Source organism: Sinocyclocheilus anshuiensis, unplaced genomic scaffold (assembly GCF_001515605.1).
Source record: "Sinocyclocheilus anshuiensis isolate Anshui unplaced genomic scaffold, SAMN03320099.WGS_v1.1 scaffold776, whole genome shotgun sequence".
In the NCBI taxonomy this organism is placed as follows: domain Eukaryota; kingdom Metazoa; phylum Chordata; class Actinopteri; order Cypriniformes; family Cyprinidae; genus Sinocyclocheilus; species Sinocyclocheilus anshuiensis.
The window spans coordinates 1,240,604-1,264,045 of record NW_015555808.1 but is presented as its reverse complement, the minus strand read 5'-3'; the positions used below and the strand labels follow the sequence as shown (position 1 = coordinate 1,264,045).

The following is a 23,442-nucleotide window of genomic DNA, read 5'->3' as shown; positions in this document are numbered from 1 at the left end:
TGAAATGCTATCTAGTGGTGTCAAATTGTTTTGCTACTTTCTGCTGGAAAAAAAAGTAAGCAACTGAAAGTCTCACTTTTTTTGCACTAAAATGTTATACAACATTTGATGCTTTCCTAGAAGCAGCACTAGATGGCAGACTTATTTGAAATGAGATTGACATTGTTTCCAGATTATTCTCTCTGTTGACCATTCCTTATGGAGGGTTTTTCCTTAGCATTATTACACATTCTTCACTTGGATAGATTTCTAAACAATAATATATGTCTTTAAGCAAAGATATGAAGTTATGTCCCTCAGGTAGCATGACTTATCAGAAAGATTACAAGATGAAACAAGTAATATTTGGTGGATAAATAAAAGCTTGCCCTTCTAAACTTTCCTTACATACAGTAAAGGCTCAGACGGGAAGAAATATCACACTCCTATAAGGTGAACATAGACCTCTTGTGTTCGGCGCTAGTACAGAATAGTCTCTTACTCCCTTGGGAAAATATGCTTGCAAGTGTTCTGTACTGTTGAACATTTGGACGTGTGTAATGTTTTACTGAACTACACTGGCAAGGCCTTCCTCCTGTTAAACAAAAATTCTCTGTCTTGATTGAGTTCTTAAAGGAATAGTTAACCCAAAAATAGGGTTGGAATTGAGAACTGGTTCTCATTCAAATCTGGTTCTACTTTGGTTCTATGAATGTCTGAATTAAGCTTATTAAAACACTGCCATTACAATGCCATAGCAAAAGAAATTACACTTTAGACTTGCAAGATAAAATAAAATACAGTCAACATTATTGCGATTAACTGTTGTCCAATTTGTAGTGAAATATAACACTCTTATATGATTGACTCTTTTGAGCCAGATCTTTTTAATGAATCATTTAGAAAAGACTAAAAAAATCTGTCTCAGAGTGAACAGTTATGGGTCTGAATTAGCCAAACAACTCTCACTAACTCACATACTTACTGAAACACAGTCTTAGTCGCTGATTATTTTTTTAAAGCCTTGCTGAACAAAAGTAATAAGTTGGCTACATCTCAGTTGAATTTGCCGACCTTGTATGGTGATTTTAATGGTGAAATGGACAGCTACATCTTTCTCATATTCTTTTCTGATTTCCAAAAGTTCATTTTCAGCTTGTTTTCCCTGTTCATGGTTGTTGTTTCTCTCTACTTCAATTGGATATTTACAATATACCACTATAACTCATGAAAGTGCACTTTTAACAGGATGGAGAGACGGCAGCATTACGTAACCCCTCTTCTCCCTCACTGTACGAGACTCTTTCCTCTCTGTAATTGGCAAATTCATGGCAAACAGCCCCAGACAGCAGAGGTTAATTGTGTTTTAAGAACGGGCACGATGACAAATTATAAATCAGAGTATTTGTAACCCTTGTGAAATGGAGCCCATCTCTCTTTAGTAATCTCTTCTTGTACGCGCTCATTTGAAAGCTCTCAAGACGAGCAAACAATTGTACATACAAGTACACACATTTCAACATATTTATTCTGATCTGAGTTGTCATGTGTTTTCTCTATGGTTTATATAGTAAATAGGTAGAGTTCTGAGTAGGTGTGTTTGTCATTCTCAGGTGGTTTATGCATTCATTCCTTAGGTTAAGCAGCTCGAACAGCCCTGGAGCCATCAGGCTGGCATCAGGCAGTCAGCTTCAAAAGCAATTGAGCAAGTCAAATGGAACTGAAAATGTCTTTTGCAAAATTGCCAATAGTGGAATATGTGCAGCGCATATGAAGTGGAGAAAACTTTCAGGAGCTGACTGTTACATTTTCCTGTAGAAATAACTGTATATTCTATAATGGCAGAATTGTTTGTAACAATTTTGTTTTATAATAATGTTTAATGTTTTATAATTTTATAATTGTTTGTGAACTACACATACACACCAGGGGTGTGCGATATATATTGTCTACGATAATATCGTAATTGTTTAAACGATATGCGATTTGACATTATCTAGTATACTGCAAAAACCAAACAAAAACACACCCAGAAAGTGCACGCATACACTATGAGATGTAGGTTAGACTACTGCGTGAACACATTTAGAGTTACTGAATCAATCAGCCGTTTGAACAATCGGTTGAATGAATGACTCAATGACTCACTCATGAAGTCACCTACTGGTGACTTTAGGTTTATATTTAAAGGGGTCATGAACTGGCTTTTTAAAATTATTTTATACTGTTGTCTGAGGTCCACTTATGATGTTTGCGTGGTTTTTACATTCAAAAACATCAAAATCAATAAGTAATAGACTATTTTCTACCCTGGTTTTGAGGTCATTGAGGTCAGCTCGAGAAACACTTGGTTTTTATGGGTGTGCCGCATTGAAGACTTGAAAGTAAATGCCCACTGCTATGATTGGATAACAGTTTTGCATAGTAAACTAACTTTCTGTGTGTCTGTTTGACAAGCTGCGTCCTTCATGGTTGGAGCCTTCTGTGACTTTGGTTAGACACATACACATAATCAGGACATATCAAGTGATCTCTAACAAAGCAATAGTGACACATAGTACAAATATTTTTTACTCACGTAAGTGTGCTGCGCCATTCCTGTCGGATCCAATATAAATGGCACAGCATTGCTTTTTAATCACACACAGCATTGCTTTTTAACCCAGACCTCCAGTTCTGCACACTAGTGGCTACCAGCGGCTGGAATGAAGCAGTGCTCCTCACCACGTTCAGACAAGGGCTCAATGTTAACATCCGTCAGCAAATGGCCATTTATGATGTCATGGGGCTGGAGAATACCTATGTGTCCAGTCCGTCCACCATGTCCAGCGGTGAGTACCCTTCAACTGCAACCCATGATTGCACCACTATCTAATACTACCGTGCTGGTAACCACTGCCCACCGATCTATTTCAGCACAAGCCCTGCTCAACTCGGGATCCTCCAGGAACTTCATCTCGCTGAATTTTCTTCAACAGCTCAACCTCAAGAGGAGAACCTGTTACCAGCCATTAAATATTCACACTCTCCTGGGAAAACCGCTGGGCAAAGGCAAGATCCTATACTGCTCACCCACCATCATGCTCCGCATCGGTTGTCTGCATCTGGAGCCCATCTCCTTTCTGGTGCTGCAGGGTTCAACGGCTGATATCATCCTGGGATATCCCTGGTTAACCCAACATTCCCCGAAAGTGAAGTGGAACACTGGTGAGATCCTACAATGGAGTGATTATTAGGGGTGCTCCAATCAGGATTTTTGAGGCCGATCACCGATCGCCGATCACAGAAAGCAGTATCTGCCAATACCGATCACCGATACCGATCTTTTTAAAGCATTATTTTTATAATTTATAACTATTTATATTGATTGATTTATTCAGGGCCTGAATTTCATTTTTGAAAATGGGGTGAATTCCCCTCTTAGGTGACTCTTGTGAGAGGGGAAGCAGCACGGACCAAGGCCATGGAGAAGTACATTGAGGAGGCTCTCAAACAGGAATTCATCCGCCCTTCTACTTCACCAGCCGCATCCAGTTTCTTTTTTGTCAGCAAGAAGGACAGAGACTTGAGGCCCTGCATTGATTACCATTTCCTGAACTCACAGACTGTCAAATACTGCTACCCACTTCCTCTGGTCCCTGCCGCCCTGGAACAGCTTCGTGGGGCTTGCACCTTCTCCAAGCTGGATCTGCGTAGCGCGTACAACCTCATTTGGATCCACGAGGGTGATGAATGGAAGACCGCCTTCATAACACCATCAGGCCACTCTATATCAGGTGATGCTGTATGGCCTTTCCAACTCACCCTCAGTCTTCCAGGGATTCATGAATGAGGTGTTCCGGGAGTACCTTCACCACTTCGTGATCGTATACATTGACAACATCCTCATCTACTCCCGGAACCTGGCCGAACATCGCCACCATGTGAAACAAATCCTTCAGAATTTGACAGAACACCATCTGTAACTCAAACTGGAGAAGTGTGAGTTCCACTGGGACACCATCCAGTTCCTTTGTTACATCATCGACCATCATGGCATTCACATGGACCAGAGGAAGGTGCAAGCTGTCAAGAGATCGGCCTCAACTTACCACCATTAAGGAACTCCAATGATTACTGGGTTTTGCCAATTTCTACCATCGATTCATCGCCAACCTCAGTCAAATTTATGCACCCCTTATAAGCCCAAGTCTCAGTCCTGAACTCCTGATGCCATCAAAGCCTTCCATCCGCTCAAGGAAGCCTTTTGCGCTGCTCCTACCCTGTCACATCCTGATCCTCATCTCCCTTTTGTTGTTGAAGTGGATGCTTCTACAGTTGGGGTAGGAGCAGTCCTACCCTCCATCCATGCACCTTCTACTTCCAAGAATCTATCCCCGGCGGAGCAAAACTATGACATCGGTAACTGGGAGCTTCTAGCAATCAAGCTTGCCCTAGAAGAGTGGTGACACTGGCTGGAGGGTGCCAACCACCCTTTTGAAGTCATAACTGATCATCAAAATCTGGAATATCTCCGATATGCTAAACGACTCAACCCCCGACAAGCCTGCTGGGCCTTGTTCTTCACCCGCTTCAACTTCACAGTCTCTTATCGGCCCGACTCGAATTTAAATAGATCTTTTTACTAGAAACCAACCTACAAAACCACTTCTAGAGAAAACAAGCGCAACTGCATTATTTCCTTCCAAACTGCACTTCATGTGACCTTCACCCTGGCTCTCATTGAAACACAGCTGCTTCTTGAGTTGCCTAAAGCACTAACTGATCTCACAGGTGTTGCTGGTGTTGCTCTTTCAGCTAGCAGTCACTAATGTCCACCAGCGTGCTGATCCCTGACATTATTCAGAAGCCTTTGACTAAAAAACATAATCGAACGCTGCATATATAGTATTGTATTTTAGATGTTTAAAAGGGACATGCAGTCTGAGTGTCATTTAGAAGAGTGTAAATTTCCCTGCTAAAATACCTTAAAATTAATCAACTTGTAAGATAATTCCCCTGAAAAATATAAATTATTGCTACACTACTACCATTCAAAAGTTTGGGGGCAATTATTATTATTATTTTAATTAACATTTAATTCAGCATTAAAATTTATCAAAAGTGACAGTTCTATTGTTTATTGTTACAAAAACAATTCATATTCAGATTCATAAGAATTTCATATAAACAGTGTTCTTTCACATTAATAACATTTAATTCAGCATTAAAATTTATCAAAAGTGACAGTAATGACATGTCTATTGTTACAAAAACAATTCAGATTCAGATTCATAAGAATTTCATATAAACAGTGTTCTTTTGAATTTCACATTAATCAAATAATACTGAAAAAAAAAATGTCACATTTAATAATTATTAGAAATGTTTCTTGAGCACCAAGTCAGCATATTATAATGATTTCTAAAGCATTGTGTGACATTGAAGACTGAGTTATGGCTGCAGAAAATTCAACTTTTTTTATTACAGGAACAAATTAAAACAGAAAACTTAAATAAACATGTCCACAAAAAAAAAAAGAAAATAGAAACCTTTTGTTTTTTATTATAATATTAATGATTTTTATATTAAATTTATTGTAAAATTGTAATAATATTTCACAATACTATTGTTTTACTGTATGAAATAAATTCAGCTTTGGTGAACATTAAAGATTTCTTTAAAAAGCATAAAAAAATACCCAATCCCAACATTTTAAACATTTTATCTTTTTTTCCAACCAGCTGGACACAGCAGAATTAAAACAGCCAATGGCATGAGTTTGGGGCGGACCTATCTCTTTGGCCAACCAGTGGCAGATGGAGGGAGTGTTTGAGGAAACCTGCTTGAAAATAGTCATTTTTTTCCAGTACTTTTTTATGTGGCTCAGAAATTACACATTTACCGTTTGTGTTCATTTATTTGAAATGCTATCTAGTGGTGTCAAATTGTTTTGCTACTTTCTGCTGGAAAAAAAAGTAAGCAACTGAAAGTCTCACTTTTTTTGCACTAAAATGTTATACAACATTTGATGCTTTCTTAGAAGCAGCACTAGATGGCAGACTTATTTGAAATGAGATTGACATTGTTTCCAGATTATTCTCTCTGTTGACCATTCCTTATGGAGGGTTTTTCCTCAGCATTATTACACATTCTTCACTTGGATAGATTTCTAAACAATAATATATGTCTTTAAGCAAAGATATGAAGTTATGTCCCTCAGGTAGCATGACTTATCAGAAAGATTACAGGATGAAACAAGTAATATTTGGTGGATAAATAAAAGCTTGCCCTTCTAAACTTTCCTTACATACAGTAAAGGCTCAGACGGGAAGAAATATCACACTCCTATAAGGTGAACATAGACCTCTTGTGTTCGGCGCTAGTACAGAATAGTCTCTTACTCCCTTGGGAAAATATGCTTGCAAGTGTTCTGTACTGTTGAACATTTGGACGTGTGTAATGTTTTACTGAACTACACTGGCAAGGCCTTCCTCCTGTTAAACAAAAATTCTCTGTCTTGATTGAGTTCTTAAAGGAATAGTTAACCCAAAAATAGGGTTGGAATTGAGAACTGGTTCTCATTCAAATCTGGTTCTACTTTGGTTCTATGAATGTCTGAATTAAGCTTATTAAAACACTGCCATTACAATGCCATAGCAAAAGAAATGACACTTTAGACTTGCAAGATAAAATAAAATACAGTCAACATTATTGCGATTAACTGTTGTCCAATTTGTAGTGAAATATAACACTCTTATATGATTGACTCTTTTGAGCCAGATCTTTTTAATGAATCATTTAGAAAAGACTAAAAAAATCTGTCTCAGAGTGAACAGTTATGGGTCTGAATTAGCCAAACAACTCTCACTAACTCACATACTTACTGAAACACAGTCTTAGTCGCTGATTATTTTTTTAAAGCCTTGCTGAACAAAAGTAATAAGTTGGCTACATCTCAGTTGAATTTGCCGACCTTGTATGGTGATTTTAATGGTGAAATGGACAGCTACATCTTTCTCATATTCTTTTCTGATTTCCAAAAGTTCATTTTCAGCTTGTTTTCCCTGTTCATGGTTGTTGTTTCTCTCTACTTCAATTGGATATTTACAATATACCACTATAACTCATGAAAGTGCACTTTTAACAGGATGGAGAGACGGCAGCATTACGTAACCCCTCTTCTCCCTCACTGTACGAGACTCTTTCCTCTCTGTAATTGGCAAATTCATGGCAAACAGCCCCAGACAGCAGAGGTTAATTGTGTTTTAAGAACGGGCACGATGACAAATTATAAATCAGAGTATTTGTAACCCTTGTGAAATGGAGCCCATCTCTCTTTAGTAATCTCTTCTTGTACGCGCTCATTTGAAAGCTCTCAAGACGAGCAAACAATTGTACATACAAGTACACACATTTCAACATATTTATTCTGATCTGAGTTGTCATGTGTTTTCTCTATGGTTTATATAGTAAATAGGTAGAGTTCTGAGTAGGTGTGTTTGTCATTCTCAGGTGGTTTATGCATTCATTCCTTAGGTTAAGCAGCTCGAACAGCCCTGGAGCCATCAGGCTGGCATCAGGCAGTCAGCTTCAAAAGCAATTGAGCAAGTCAAATGGAACTGAAAATGTCTTTTGCAAAATTGCCAATAGTGGAATATGTGCAGCGCATATGAAGTGGAGAAAACTTTCAGGAGCTGACTGTTACATTTTCCTGTAGAAATAACTGTATATTCTATAATGGCAGAATTGTTTGTAACAATTTTGTTTTATAATAATGTTTAATGTTTTATAATTTTATAATTGTTTGTGAACTACACATACACACCAGGGGTGTGCGATATATATTGTCTACGATAATATCGTAATTGTTTAAACGATATGCGATTTGACATTATCTAGTATACTGCAAAAACCAAACAAAAACACACCCAGAAAGTGCACGCATACACTATGAGATGTAGGTTAGACTACTGCGTGAACACATTTAGAGTTACTGAATCAATCAGCCGTTTGAACAATCGGTTGAATGAATGACTCAATGACTCACTCATGAAGTCACCTACTGGTGACTTTAGGTTTATATTTAAAGGGGTCATGAACTGGCTTTTTAAAATTATTTTATACTGTTGTCTGAGGTCCACTTATGATGTTTGCGTGGTTTTTACATTCAAAAACATCAAAATCAATAAGTAATAGACTATTTTCTACCCTGGTTTTGAGGTCATTGAGGTCAGCTCGAGAAACACTTGGTTTTTATGGGTGTGCCGCATTGAAGACTTGAAAGTAAATGCCCACTGCTATGATTGGATAACAGTTTTGCATAGTAAACTAACTTTCTGTGTGTCTGTTTGACAAGCTGCGTCCTTCATGGTTGGAGCCTTCTGTGACTTTGGTTAGACACATACACATAATCAGGACATATCAAGTGATCTCTAACAAAGCAATAGTGACACATAGTACAAATATTTTTTACTCACGTAAGTGTGCTGCGCCATTCCTGTCGGATCCAATATAAATGGCACAGCATTGCTTTTTAATCACACACAGCATTGCTTTTTAACCCAGACCTCCAGTTCTGCACACTAGTGGCTACCAGCGGCTGGAATGAAGCAGTGCTCCTCACCACGTTCAGACAAGGGCTCAATGTTAACATCCGTCAGCAAATGGCCATTTATGATGTCATGGGGCTGGAGAATACCTATGTGTCCAGTCCGTCCACCATGTCCAGCGGTGAGTACCCTTCAACTGCAACCCATGATTGCACCACTATCTAATACTACCGTGCTGGTAACCACTGCCCACCGATCTATTTCAGCACAAGCCCTGCTCAACTCGGGATCCTCCAGGAACTTCATCTCGCTGAATTTTCTTCAACAGCTCAACCTCAAGAGGAGAACCTGTTACCAGCCATTAAATATTCACACTCTCCTGGGAAAACCGCTGGGCAAAGGCAAGATCCTATACTGCTCACCCACCATCATGCTCCGCATCGGTTGTCTGCATCTGGAGCCCATCTCCTTTCTGGTGCTGCAGGGTTCAACGGCTGATATCATCCTGGGATATCCCTGGTTAACCCAACATTCCCCGAAAGTGAAGTGGAACACTGGTGAGATCCTACAATGGAGTGATTATTAGGGGTGCTCCAATCAGGATTTTTGAGGCCGATCACCGATCGCCGATCACAGAAAGCAGTATCTGCCAATACCGATCACCGATACCGATCTTTTTAAAGCATTATTTTTATAATTTATAACTATTTATATTGATTGATTTATTCAGGGCCTGAATTTCATTTTTGAAAATGGGGTGAATTCCCCTCTTAGGTGACTCTTGTGAGAGGGGAAGCAGCACGGACCAAGGCCATGGAGAAGTACATTGAGGAGGCTCTCAAACAGGAATTCATCCGCCCTTCTACTTCACCAGCCGCATCCAGTTTCTTTTTTGTCAGCAAGAAGGACAGAGACTTGAGGCCCTGCATTGATTACCATTTCCTGAACTCACAGACTGTCAAATACTGCTACCCACTTCCTCTGGTCCCTGCCGCCCTGGAACAGCTTCGTGGGGCTTGCACCTTCTCCAAGCTGGATCTGCGTAGCGCGTACAACCTCATTTGGATCCACGAGGGTGATGAATGGAAGACCGCCTTCATAACACCATCAGGCCACTCTATATCAGGTGATGCTGTATGGCCTTTCCAACTCACCCTCAGTCTTCCAGGGATTCATGAATGAGGTGTTCCGGGAGTACCTTCACCACTTCGTGATCGTATACATTGACAACATCCTCATCTACTCCCGGAACCTGGCCGAACATCGCCACCATGTGAAACAAATCCTTCAGAATTTGACAGAACACCATCTGTAACTCAAACTGGAGAAGTGTGAGTTCCACTGGGACACCATCCAGTTCCTTTGTTACATCATCGACCATCATGGCATTCACATGGACCAGAGGAAGGTGCAAGCTGTCAAGAGATCGGCCTCAACTTACCACCATTAAGGAACTCCAATGATTACTGGGTTTTGCCAATTTCTACCATCGATTCATCGCCAACCTCAGTCAAATTTATGCACCCCTTATAAGCCCAAGTCTCAGTCCTGAACTCCTGATGCCATCAAAGCCTTCCATCCGCTCAAGGAAGCCTTTTGCGCTGCTCCTACCCTGTCACATCCTGATCCTCATCTCCCTTTTGTTGTTGAAGTGGATGCTTCTACAGTTGGGGTAGGAGCAGTCCTACCCTCCATCCATGCACCTTCTACTTCCAAGAATCTATCCCCGGCGGAGCAAAACTATGACATCGGTAACTGGGAGCTTCTAGCAATCAAGCTTGCCCTAGAAGAGTGGTGACACTGGCTGGAGGGTGCCAACCACCCTTTTGAAGTCATAACTGATCATCAAAATCTGGAATATCTCCGATATGCTAAACGACTCAACCCCCGACAAGCCTGCTGGGCCTTGTTCTTCACCCGCTTCAACTTCACAGTCTCTTATCGGCCCGACTCAAAAAAACAAAAATCAGATGCACTCTCCCATCTCCATCACTCTGAAGACAGTAACTCACCTCCAGAACCCATACTCCCTACAGCCATTATTGTAAGTCCTATCCAATGGTCCCTTGATGACCAGATCACGGAAGCCACTCACTCTGAACCTGCTCCACCTGGAGGTCCAGAAAGGAAAGTCTATGTACCATCATCCCTACATCTCAGTACATTCATCTCTGGGCTCTGGACACCCAGGCAGCCAGCAAACCCTCTCGCTCCTCCAAAATCGCTACTGGTGGCCCAACATGTCTCGGGAGGTCTCCCAATTCGTCAAGAGCTGCTCAGTCTGCGCCCAGGTCCCACCTCGGTGTGAATTTCGTGACTGATCTCCCTCTTTCAACATGTCTCCTGAAACATGTCTACCCGAAGACATAGTATCTGACCGTGGACTACAGTTCATCTCCAGGGTCTAGCGAGCCTTCTTCCAACTCCTCTGAGTTTATCAGTTTCAGTTCAGTTTATCATCTGTGAAGTGAAGTGAAGTGACGTGTGGCCAAGTATGGTGTGTATTCACACACACTGTGAACACACACCCAGAGCAGTGGCCAATGCTGCAGCACCCGGGGAGCAGTTGGGGGTTCGGTGCCTTGCTCAAGGGTCTCACCTCAGTCGTGGTACTGTGGGTGGAAGAGAGTGCTGGACATTCACTCTCCCACCTACAATCCCTGCCAGACCTGAGACTCGAACCTGCGACCTTTGGGTTACAAGTCCGATTCTCTATCTATTAGGCCACGACTGCCCCCTGTCTGGCCAGACTGAGCGTAAAATCCAAGTGATTGGGATATACCTGCTATCCTACTGCCATGACCACCAGTACAGCTGGAGCCATTTCCTGCCCTGGGCCGAGTATGCACAGAGCTCCCTACAGTAAAGTACTACCAGCCTGACACCTTTCCAGTGCATACTCGGCTTCCAGCCACCCATGTTTCCCTGGTCAGGTGAGGCATTGGAGGTTCCAGGAGAGTGAGAGGGTCTGGGACTCAGCAGATGTCCACCTGCAACAGGCTGTTTGGAGACATAAAAACCAGGCCGATACTCGCCGCTTCAATGCTCCCCAATGCCACCTGGGTCAAAAGGTCTGGCTTTCCACCAGGGACATTCCTCTCCAGCTGCCTAGTTGTAAGCTGAGTCCCTGCTACATAGGTCCCTTCACCATCAGGAGGCAGATAAATGACATCCCTTATCAACTTGACTTACCCCCTCACTACTGCATTGCACCTACCTTTCACGTCTCCCTCCTCAAACTGTTCACTAACACTTTGGTCTCTCTTCCCACAGGATCTAGCGAGCCTGACATACCTCCTCCTCCAGAAATTGCAGAGGAACAACACATCTACAGTCAACACCATTCTGGACTCCCGGCAACGAGGCGGCCATCTGGAATATCTTGTGGATTGGGAAGGATATGGCCCAGAAGAGAGATTGTGGGTTGCACTTGATGACATCCTTGATCCTGCCCTATTGACGGAGTTCCATGCTCTTCATCCTGACCGTTCTGCACCCAGGGGCCGTCCTCATCGCTGCAGGTATCTGGAGCCACCCGTGGAGGGGGGGTACTGTCACAGAGTCACCAGCAATGCCAGATCCTTCAGCTCCACCCACTCGTTCACAATCACCAGAATTCTGATGCACTTCATCTATCAGCACCAATCAAGTCACAGTATAAAGTCACCTTCGCATCACCACCTCAGTGTCTGGTCTTGTTGTATCAACTTACCTGGCTCCTTACCTTCTCTGCCTACCAGTTCATCTGACCCATTCTAGTCGTCAGCAATCATCTTCTGTCCTCAGCTCAGCATACCGAATCAGACACAACCTGCAAAGGAAAGCCACAGTGACCGTTCAGCAAAGTCTCTGCTCAAGATTATCAACTCATTATCTCACCTGTGGTCATCGCTTGCTACTCTCCTGCAACCTTATAATAAAGCTCTGTGAGACTGCCATTTACCTGTGTTGTTTATTTCTGTTTGCTGACACACGTATATATATATATATATATATATATGTATGTATATATATATATATACTACTATATAAATATGAAAGAAAATCTTTAATGTGTATTTAATATATATAATACATATATTTAAATATTTTCAAATATTATTTAAAAATAAATAATATTATATTGTTTTAATGTTATTTTAAAAGAAAATTAAATAAAATGTATATTTTGATTTCTTCTACAGAATTTGACAAACACTTCCACCTACAATAATTGTTCAACTTGATTAAAGCTACACCCAGTTTAAATGGGCGAGACTCTTCTGCTGTCATGATTATATAAATGTATTTATATTGCAAATAGTGCCCCCTGCAGTTCAAAATCAATAATGCAATCAAAATCGAATCAATAATGCCAAGATAAAAGTGACTGTATTGTATTTCCTGGCATCCAGTGTTATTTTGTTAAATTGACCAATATAAACTGTTGTCTGCAAGCTAGACTCAAAGTCACCATAAAACATTTGATATTGACAGCACTGTGGCATACAGCTTTGTCCTTCCTGGGTTTTTCTGGAAATAAATTGTTGCTTAGTAGTCAAACAAAACAAATGTGCACATGAAGTCATATAAATCAGCAAACTTGTGGCTCAAAAACACACAAACATTCACGCATCTTTTAAACTAACCACTTGCGATTCAGTTTAACAAAGTGCTATCCACACAAATTAAGTTATATTGTCTTTCTTATCAGCACAAGCACTCCTTTCTTCAGTACAAAACTGTCCTTTTTTTTTCAAACAGGTAAGTTATTAGACTTTACATTCTTAGTCAATCCATGTTTATCCCAGAGCATCTCACCTTTCACAGAAAATCTAAATATAATCTTCTAATCCACTGATAACTCAATCAATCAGATTTGTTAATACCAGTCCTGTCTGTCCAAGTACAGGTATCTAAATATAACTCAGTCGACTGGAATGAAATGGAATAACTTTTTCAAACAATAACACGGCAGAGAGACTTGGCTTGGGGTGGAGGATTATCTACTGATAATTACGTATGGGTTTAGCTAATCTCTATCTGTGTACGGAGACACAGCATGTTCGGATCCCAGATCGCAGCTGTGACTTTATTATGATGCAGCATGAAGATCTTGAGTAACTGCCAATAATGGGCCACACCAACCTCTGAACTCTTTTGAGATGAGGTGTTTTTGCCCTTAATCCTAATTATTGGGTGAAGTGTCTTATCTTTGCAAGTCTTTAGTTAGACGCATATGAAGTTATATATGAGATACATTAAAAAAAAAGACTGACCTATCCAGACCTGACCTGTACATCACAATTTTCCAAACGTTCCATATTTAACTTTTGCGATACATGGAGACCACTCTATTTTCCCAGGGAGTCTGGGAGTCAGAACTGGAACTGGTTTATTTAACAGTGCTCAATGCTAATTTTCTCTTCAAATAAGCAGAAGTGATGAGTTTTCTCCATGCAGTTAAAATAGCTCTGATGAGATTGAATTCTCGGTCACGGGCCCAGACAAATAAACACTCAACAGTGCAGGACTGCCAGATCTTCCTTCTCATTTCAATGTAAATGCAACAAGTGCATTTGGTTTCCATTGGTTCCACTGGACAGGAATTTGGCTGAATGGGAAGTTTAGGGATGTGATGACAGAAGTCAAATCTATTTTCAGACTATTGTTAATAATAAATTCTGTTTTCATACTGTTCTTGCTGACATGCAATTATTTATTTTTTTTTTTAAGCATTTGGTAACAATGGATTTATTTTTTTAAACATGGGCACAAATTTTTGTGTTGTATGGTAAAAATAATTTATGTAAATTGTTGCACTCAGTGTGATACAAATTATGTAAGGAAGGATTTATGAATGATTTACACTGAAATTTCATGATCGTGTTTCATCAACGAAGCACATTTACAAAATAATAACAACAACAAACCGATCATTAGTTAGTGTACATTCATATTTATATATATATATATATATATATATGTATGTATATATATATATACTACTATATAAATATGAAAGAAAATCTTTAATGTGTATTTAATATATATAATACATATATTTAAATATTTTCAAATATTATTTAAAAATAAATAATATTATATTGTTTTAATGTTATTTTAAAAGAAAATTAAATAAAATGTATATTTTGATTTCTTCTACAGAATTTGACAAACACTTCCACCTACAATAATTGTTCAACTTGATTAAAGCTACACCCAGTTTAAATGGGCGAGACTCTTCTGCTGTCATGATTATATAAATGTATTTATATTGCAAATAGTGCCCCCTGCAGTTCAAAATCAATAATGCAATCAAAATCGAATCAATAATGCCAAGATAAAAGTGACTGTATTGTATTTCCTGGCATCCAGTGTTATTTTGTTAAATTGACCAATATAAACTGTTGTCTGCAAGCTAGACTCAAAGTCACCATAAAACATTTGATATTGACAGCACTGTGGCATACAGCTTTGTCCTTCCTGGGTTTTTCTGGAAATAAATTGTTGCTTAGTAGTCAAACAAAACAAATGTGCACATGAAGTCATATAAATCAGCAAACTTGTGGCTCAAAAACACACAAACATTCACGCATCTTTTAAACTAACCACTTGCGATTCAGTTTAACAAAGTGCTATCCACACAAATTAAGTTATATTGTCTTTCTTATCAGCACAAGCACTCCTTTCTTCAGTACAAAACTGTCCTTTTTTTTTCAAACAGGTAAGTTATTAGACTTTACATTCTTAGTCAATCCATGTTTATCCCAGAGCATCTCACCTTTCACAGAAAATCTAAATATAATCTTCTAATCCACTGATAACTCAATCAATCAGATTTGTTAATACCAGTCCTGTCTGTCCAAGTACAGGTATCTAAATATAACTCAGTCGACTGGAATGAAATGGAATAACTTTTTCAAACAATAACACGGCAGAGAGACTTGGCTTGGGGTGGAGGATTATCTACTGATAATTACGTATGGGTTTAGCTAATCTCTATCTGTGTACGGAGACACAGCATGTTCGGATCCCAGATCGCAGCTGTGACTTTATTATGATGCAGCATGAAGATCTTGAGTAACTGCCAATAATGGGCCACACCAACCTCTGAACTCTTTTGAGATGAGGTGTTTTTGCCCTTAATCCTAATTATTGGGTGAAGTGTCTTATCTTTGCAAGTCTTTAGTTAGACGCATATGAAGTTATATATGAGATACATTAAAAAAAAAGACTGACCTATCCAGACCTGACCTGTACATCACAATTTTCCAAACGTTCCATATTTAACTTTTGCGATACATGGAGACCACTCTATTTTCCCAGGGAGTCTGGGAGTCAGAACTGGAACTGGTTTATTTAACAGTGCTCAATGCTAATTTTCTCTTCAAATAAGCAGAAGTGATGAGTTTTCTCCATGCAGTTAAAATAGCTCTGATGAGATTGAATTCTCGGTCACGGGCCCAGACAAATAAACACTCAACAGTGCAGGACTGCCAGATCTTCCTTCTCATTTCAATGTAAATGCAACAAGTGCATTTGGTTTCCATTGGTTCCACTGGACAGGAATTTGGCTGAATGGGAAGTTTAGGGATGTGATGACAGAAGTCAAATCTATTTTCAGACTATTGTTAATAATAAATTCTGTTTTCATACTGTTCTTGCTGACATGCAATTATTTATTTATTTTTTTAAGCATTTGGTAACAATGGATTTATTTTTTTAAACATGGGCACAAATTTTTGTGTTGTATGGTAAAAATAATTTATGTAAATTGTTGCACTCAGTGTGATACAAATTATGTAAGGAAGGATTTATGAATGATTTACACTGAAATTTCATGATCGTGTTTCATCAACGAAGCACATTTACAAAATAATAACAACAACAAACCGATCATTAGTTAGTGTACATTCATATTCATCTCATGAGAAATAGCATGCAAGATTAAATAACAAACACATTTTTTTAGTTAATGTACATTCATATTTATCACGCAAGCCATAGTTGCGATACTGCATTTTATAGCTACAATAAACAAGAAGTTAATATTGAGTAACTTATATTATAGACACAATGCTGCCAGTTACTTTCACTGTGTTTTTCACTGTTGCAGAGTTCTTCAATTATTTAACGAATACAATTTCAGCTTTAAAGCAGCTCTAAAAGACAGTAGCGTTATTATTCAGCTGCATTTGGTTCAATGTTAATTCAATTTAGTTCAATAACAGTAAACTGCATACAATTTTAAGATATTTAAATCTAGTATAAATACACCAATCGCTATTATTCAGTGATAACTAGAAAATCAATTAGTCTCAATACTGATCAGATGGAATAAATCTCATAAACGCTAATGTTCAGATGAAATGTCACAATTAAGACTTAAAAATCAAAACATCTTATTGATTTAAGCATTAAAAGCATAAATTTTTCTTAACTTTAATGTTATAGATTTTCAATCGATTAGTCCAGTTCACATTTTCCACATTTCCACATCACTTCACTGCACATTTGCATAAAGATAAACGTTTCTCAACTTTGTCGCATTGCTGGACATGTCCACATGTCCACATGTTGGCATAAACCGCCAACACAACACAATTGCATTTACATTTATACATTTGGCAATTGAATCTGTTTCCAGAAATAGCTGTGAGTGCTCTTTTACTGTGCAAGACCCAGTAGCTTTCCTATGATTGAGATGATTCAGGAACTGTGCCGTAAAGGAGAGCTTTAAACCCACATCAGGCCTGCAAGGCTGTGATGCTCCTGATTGGCAGGGACACGCTGGCTGTCTCATGCTTGACTGGTGTTGTATGGCCCGGCTGCCATGTTCAGCGTTCACGCCGCAGAGCTCAGATCAGAGCCACCGTGACTCATGTGCAGGCAAGCAGGCGTCACTGCGCCACATTAGTCCTTTAGTGTCACCACTCGGCCGCCAAGTGGTTAATGCAGTTCTACTGCCTGTCACAGCTTCAAAGACACAGAGAGAGTGCATTTGACAGTGAATGCATGCATGTGTGTGTTTATGGAAGTCAGCTGTTGTGTGTGTAGGTTGTGCAGCTGTTGTGTTTTACTTGGAGATTGATATCGTTTGTGTAAATAGGCCTTTTCCTGGTAATATCTGAAGTGTGTGTGATTGTGTGCTGATGTACGTGCCGAGCAATGTGTAACACTATTGCGAATGGCAAAGCACTTTAAAAAGCACTTTAGAGCACAGATTCACTCTTGTCAACCTATAGGCACCTGCATGAATTTAAACCTCCCGTGCATCAGCGAGCAGCACTGACCACATCAGACCCAGATTTGTTTTTGGGCATTTCTTCAACTGGGCACATTTGGCCCCGTGGATTTTTAGAAAATAAACTCTTGTAAAACACATTTGTAACGCTCTCAATTGTTTATTAACTTTGTCCACTAACAAAGTCCAACTGTGTTTATACATATATCATAGTAGAATTTCATGAACATTTCACCATTTCAGAATAGTGCTAAAATGATCTTTTTATCAAAATCAGGATAAAGCGACACACTTCTTTGTCATGCCATGGCTAATTTAAATATAAAAGAATAATATTTTCATACCTTTGGGTAATTTAAGACAATTCAAGACAATTGACCTTTCGCCAGGAGCTTGAATGACAGGTGATCTGACCAGTCATAATGCAGAATCTGCCATTTTGTCCGACAAACAAACCAGACATGAGAATGGATTAACGTCAGTGGACTTGAACTTGAAAAATGGTGAGTATTGACATCTTTCCGTGGTTGAAACACGATACCTTCTGATGTTCGCTCATGTTTATTTCGTGCTATAACTAGTAAAGAGGAGGAGATTATTGGTTCACGTGCCGCTTGACCTGAGGTGCTACATCAATCTGTCACAACACATTAAAGAGCCACAAAGTAGTATTTATTGTTTGAATTTCTTAATAAAATTACAAAATTTGAAAGCTGACACTTTGTTTCATACCAAAAGTAATCTGCTCTGTCTTGTCTGTCGATGCTTTGTCAGTGTCCTCTTTGCGCCGCAATGTATTTTTCACTGCAGAACATGGTGTGTGGTGTGAGAGTGCCATGGTCTGTTGGACGTAGCAACAGTAACTAAGGGGGCGGGTCTTTGCGAAGGGTCAATTACAGGTTGGTTAAAAAAATGTGCTTGTATATATATACAAACACTACCATTAAAAAGTTTGGGCTCTGTAATATTTTTATTTTATTATTATCTGTTGTAGTTTTGTTTTATTTTTAAAGAATGTTTTGAAGAAGATTTTATGCTCACCAAGGATTAATTTATTTATTTAAAAATAGGAAAAACAGTGATATTGTGAAATATTATTGCAATTTAAAATATGAATTTGTTCAATAATGTATTAAATATATCTTTTAACATTTTTAATTCTAAAATTTAGATAGTCTGTCTTGATCAAAAACACTGATCTCTTAGCTAGGCTTTCTCAATCTCTACAGGTTTTCTTAAATTGAACACATGTGTCTGCTCTCAGCCTAATTTTATCTCTATATAATCCCAGTCATAAATTGTTCTTTGGGTCAACTAAAATCCAATACGAAATGCACACACACCCCACCCCTCTGCTGGTACTCTGATGTCATCAAGTTAACCGGCTGGCTCTGCTGCCCGCAACAGGCCAGATGAGGCAGCGCTTTGACCTTGAGCATGTGTTCAGAGCAAGGATTAATGTCAAGTCACGAGAATGAGAATATATAGCAGAAAAGATGGCCAAGGTTAAACACTGCATTGGTCATGGTGTATTAGGCAGCTCTAGATGATAGACTGAGGTTATGACTCTTGAATGAGTCATTCTGCAGAAAATAATTGTATGTCTTCTTTTATCAATTTCACCTAATCACATACAGGTTAATCCATAGGCAAAATAAAAATCTGTAAAAAGCCAAGATTTGCTCTACAATCTCTTACATTTGATATATCAGGCAAAAAATCCTGCTATTCATCAAAGAATCCTGAAAAAATGTGTCATGGTTTTGACAAAAATATTAAAAAGCACAACTGTTTTCAATTCTGATAATAACAAGCAGCAATTAAGCATATTAGAATGATTTCTGAAGGATCATGTGAAACTAAAGACTAGAGTAATGGCTGCTGAAAATTCAGCTTTGGCATCAGAGGAATAAATTACATTTAAAAAAATATTCAAATAGAAAACAGTTATTTTAAATGTAATAATATTTCACAATATTACTGTTTTTACTCTATTTTTGATCAATTAAATGCAGCCTTAGACATAGTTGTGACCAGAGGAATCTGAAACAGAAATCTTTAATCAGTAATCATTGTACTCATAAGCAAGATACCAGGCTTTTATTTGGCACCATCCCTCATAAATAGTGTAGTTAGTGATATATTAGCTGTACTAGCATCATAGCTCAATGTATTGGAGCAACTGCTAGGCTACGACTCTGAACGAAGTAGCAATTTATAAGGTTCTTTAATTCACAATTCAGTCTTATAAAGCTAATTCAGGATGAAAAGGATCTTGTAGAGTGCTCATCAAAGGGAAATTCATTCTGCTTTTAAACTGTGCTGAATGTGAGAGAATGTAACATTGTCTACTTGAATGAAATTATGTGTCCATATATTCCGTGAATATGGTGTGCGAGCTACAGAGTGAAAGGCTTTCTCCCTCGCTCTCTCTCTCTTTCTTCTCCATCTATTGTGTGTCTGACGTCAATACTAGCCTTTCATCAGCAGTGCCATTAATCAGCTCGCTGCTGTCCTCTCTTCTTCCTTTCCTCATCTCCCTCTCATTCTCATTGTGTGTTTGTCCCCTTGTTTCTCTGCTCTCTTTCATTTCGAACACCCTTGTCTCTTTGTTTCCCATTTATTTTTATTTTCTGTGGCTATATTTGGAAGGGAATACTAGCTTACTGTACAGTATATAATGTATTGTACACCAACCATTTTGTATTGCTTAAATTTATGTCTGCAGTTTTTAAAAAAAGTATTTTTTTTTCTGTCATGAAAATATATTTCATTTTACATATACACTATCATTTAAAAGTTGAGGGTCGATAAAAGTAATTTATGCTCACCAAGGCTGCATTTATTTGATCAAAAATACAGTAAAAACAGGACAATTGTGAAATATCATTACAATTTAAAATAGTTTTTTTATTTTAATATATGTTCAAATGTCATTTATTGCTGTGATGGCAAATGTGAATTTTCAGCATCATTACTCCAGTCTTCAGTGTCACATGATCCTTCAGAAATCATTTTATTATGCTGATTTGGTGCTCAAGAAACATTTCTTATTATTATCAATGTTGAAAACAGTTGAAAATAATATTTTATGAATATTTTTGTGGAAACGGATATTTTTTTCAGGTTCTTTGATAAACAAAGTTCAAAAGCATTTATTTTAAATAGAAATAGAATTAATTTGTAACATTATAAATATCTTCATTGTCGCTTTTGAAAAATTTAATGCATCCTTGCTGAATAAAACTATTCATTTCTTTAAAAAAAAATCATACTGACTCTGAAACTTACTGAAATACTGAAACTTTTAAACTGTAATGTACATTCATTTGACATGCAACCAACATTATTTTGAATAAATATTTATAACCTCTTCACACTAGTTTTGGGTCTTAAATGCCCCAAATTTGTTAGAAATCTTTATTAGAAATCTCTTTTTATAGAATTATTAATTCCTTTTAAATTTTATGTGAAATAGTATGCAGTGATTAATGTGGTACCCAGAAATACACACACACGTATTGTATGATAATACCATGGTTGTACCCTGCACAAAATTTCCAAAAAATTTAAACCATACGGAAAGTGCATACTGCATACTGCAGAAAGAGTGATAGTATGTTAGTATGCCATTGCAAACATATCCTTAGTCTATATGTATCTCTCAAACACATGCTCAGTTTCTCCCATCTTCACCCTCTCTCCCTTATTCTGTCGCCTCAACATTCCCTGGAAACAGTGTAACAGTGTCAGTGTAACTCTGATCATCATTCCAGACAGGCCTCTCACACACACTCTTCATCTCCCTTCATCTTCATCTGTTGCTGCAGATCACTGGTGGTTCAACATTTGAACACACACAGGAGTCTGCTGTGCAGTATATTCAGGTGGTTTCAGTTTGAACTAATAATCTCCTCTCTCTGGCCGCTCCCTGCAGACGCACGAACACTATCTGCTTCATCAAATTAAACATGTCCAGAGAGGAAATAAAGGACATCTGGCCACCTGATTATCCTTTAGGTATATCTAATGATAACAGCGCTCACAAATGGAGTGTGAATGTGTGAGTGCATGTGTTTTTGTCTGTAAACACATAAAAATAATTTGCATTTTGTGTAAAACCAAATGATAATTTTATCTAACATTATTAATTTAAAATGTTCCAAAGCACATCTTGTGCTTGCAGTTTTACAAAAATTCTCATGAACTGCATTATTTTCACAGAATTTTAAATATTTCTTAATTATTTTACATTAAGATGCCGTTCCTTACCAGATGACTCTTACCCTCCTGATGTGTGTGACCGGTGCTAATGTTCGTAACCGACTGGCACTAGCTACTTACCTACACTAAGGCATAAACACTATGAAGCTGAGCCCTGTATTACTTATTTTTCCACCAAATCTGTGCATGTCATTTGCTATGCACCGCAATATTTTATATCTATTCATATATGTATTTATTCATTAAGCGTAAATAAAGTCTAAAACAGATATAAAAATAGACAGTATTATTTATTTTTTTACATTTATTAATTATATTATAAATTGTAATTTATTCCTGTGATAGCAAAGCTGAAATCATCAAGAAACTCTTATTATTTCTATTTTTTTCTTATTAATATTTTGTAGAAAGCATGATACATTTTTTTTTTCAGGATTCTTCATACAAGGTTCAGAATATTAGAAAGTTCGTTCTTGCTTAATAAAAGTATTATACACATACACACACACATATACGTATATGTATATACTGTACACACATACACTCTACCATTGACATTTTTGGCAATCCATCCATCATCATCTACTTTAAGTCATCTTCTACCACCGCATTTCTTTTCTCGTGCCAATCTGAATTATTTATTTATTTATTTTTGCATAGTTTGTATGTGTCTGAGCGCTGAGTCTGTGTATGTGAATTTATTGCAGACTGTGTTCAGCGCTGTGCTGGACGAAACTGGGGATTACAGCATTTCCATAACAAAGCCCAGATAGATTGGTTTAGAGTCTCTGGAATACTGCCACTGCTATTGCTATTCTGCACCTGTAGAGTGTGACCTACCCCTGAGACAAACACACACACACACACACACACAGAGAGAGAGAGAATGAAAGTAAAGGATGACTAAGGGATGTCTGCATATTTATTATGTCACATGGTCTCTTGCCCTGTCTGAGATTACCCGATGCTCCAGCATGAGCTAATTTTAATGTGACAACAGAGCAAGAAGAAAACGATTTCTATCATGACTTATTCTAAAGTGGAAAAGTGGAAAAACGCCTGCTGGTCAATATGAGAACCTATTTACTCAGCAAATGATCAGTTCATGTGTAAGTGAGCAGAGTAGTGATGTTCTGAACGAAAAACTGTTGATTCAGTTTGTGCTTAACACTTTGTCCTTTCCAGGTACAATGCAACAAAGCCTCAAATGATAAATCCCATCTTGTAGTGCTAATCATCTGAAGCTGGCATAGCAACACAGTTAGCCACCTTTAGGTTTTGTCACATAGTCCCGTCCACAGTAAAATCCCATTGGTCAAAATCTATGCTTTTAATCAATGTTTCATATTATATTATTTTATATATTATTGTATTTAAGAAAAAGCAATAACTCATAAAAATGACAAAAGCACAACAAAATTACTAAAATTAAATACTGAAAACATAAACTAGCTGAAAATATTGATAAACACTAAAATAGTA

At 38.1% G+C, this 23,442-nt stretch overlaps 1 protein-coding gene across 3 annotated transcripts in view; it reads left to right on the top strand.

Annotated features, from left to right (window-relative positions):
• Positions 1-23,442, top strand: part of LOC107675064 (calcipressin-2-like) — a 78,712-nt gene that overhangs the window by 27,818 nt on the left and 27,452 nt on the right. Inside the window, exons 1-2 of one of the 3 annotated variants that reach the window (XM_016469260.1) lie at positions 8,535-8,691; positions 11,784-12,435. The exons of 1 other annotated variant lie outside the window; for it this stretch is intronic. In XM_016469260.1, the coding sequence (XP_016324746.1) occupies positions 8,566-8,691; positions 11,784-12,269 (612 nt within the window). In that variant the 5' untranslated portion in view covers positions 8,535-8,565 and the 3' untranslated portion in view covers positions 12,270-12,435. Of the gene's footprint in view, positions 1-8,534; positions 8,692-11,783; positions 12,436-23,442 lie in introns of those variants that run through there. One more of the 3 variants, XM_016469258.1, reaches the window with a different exon arrangement.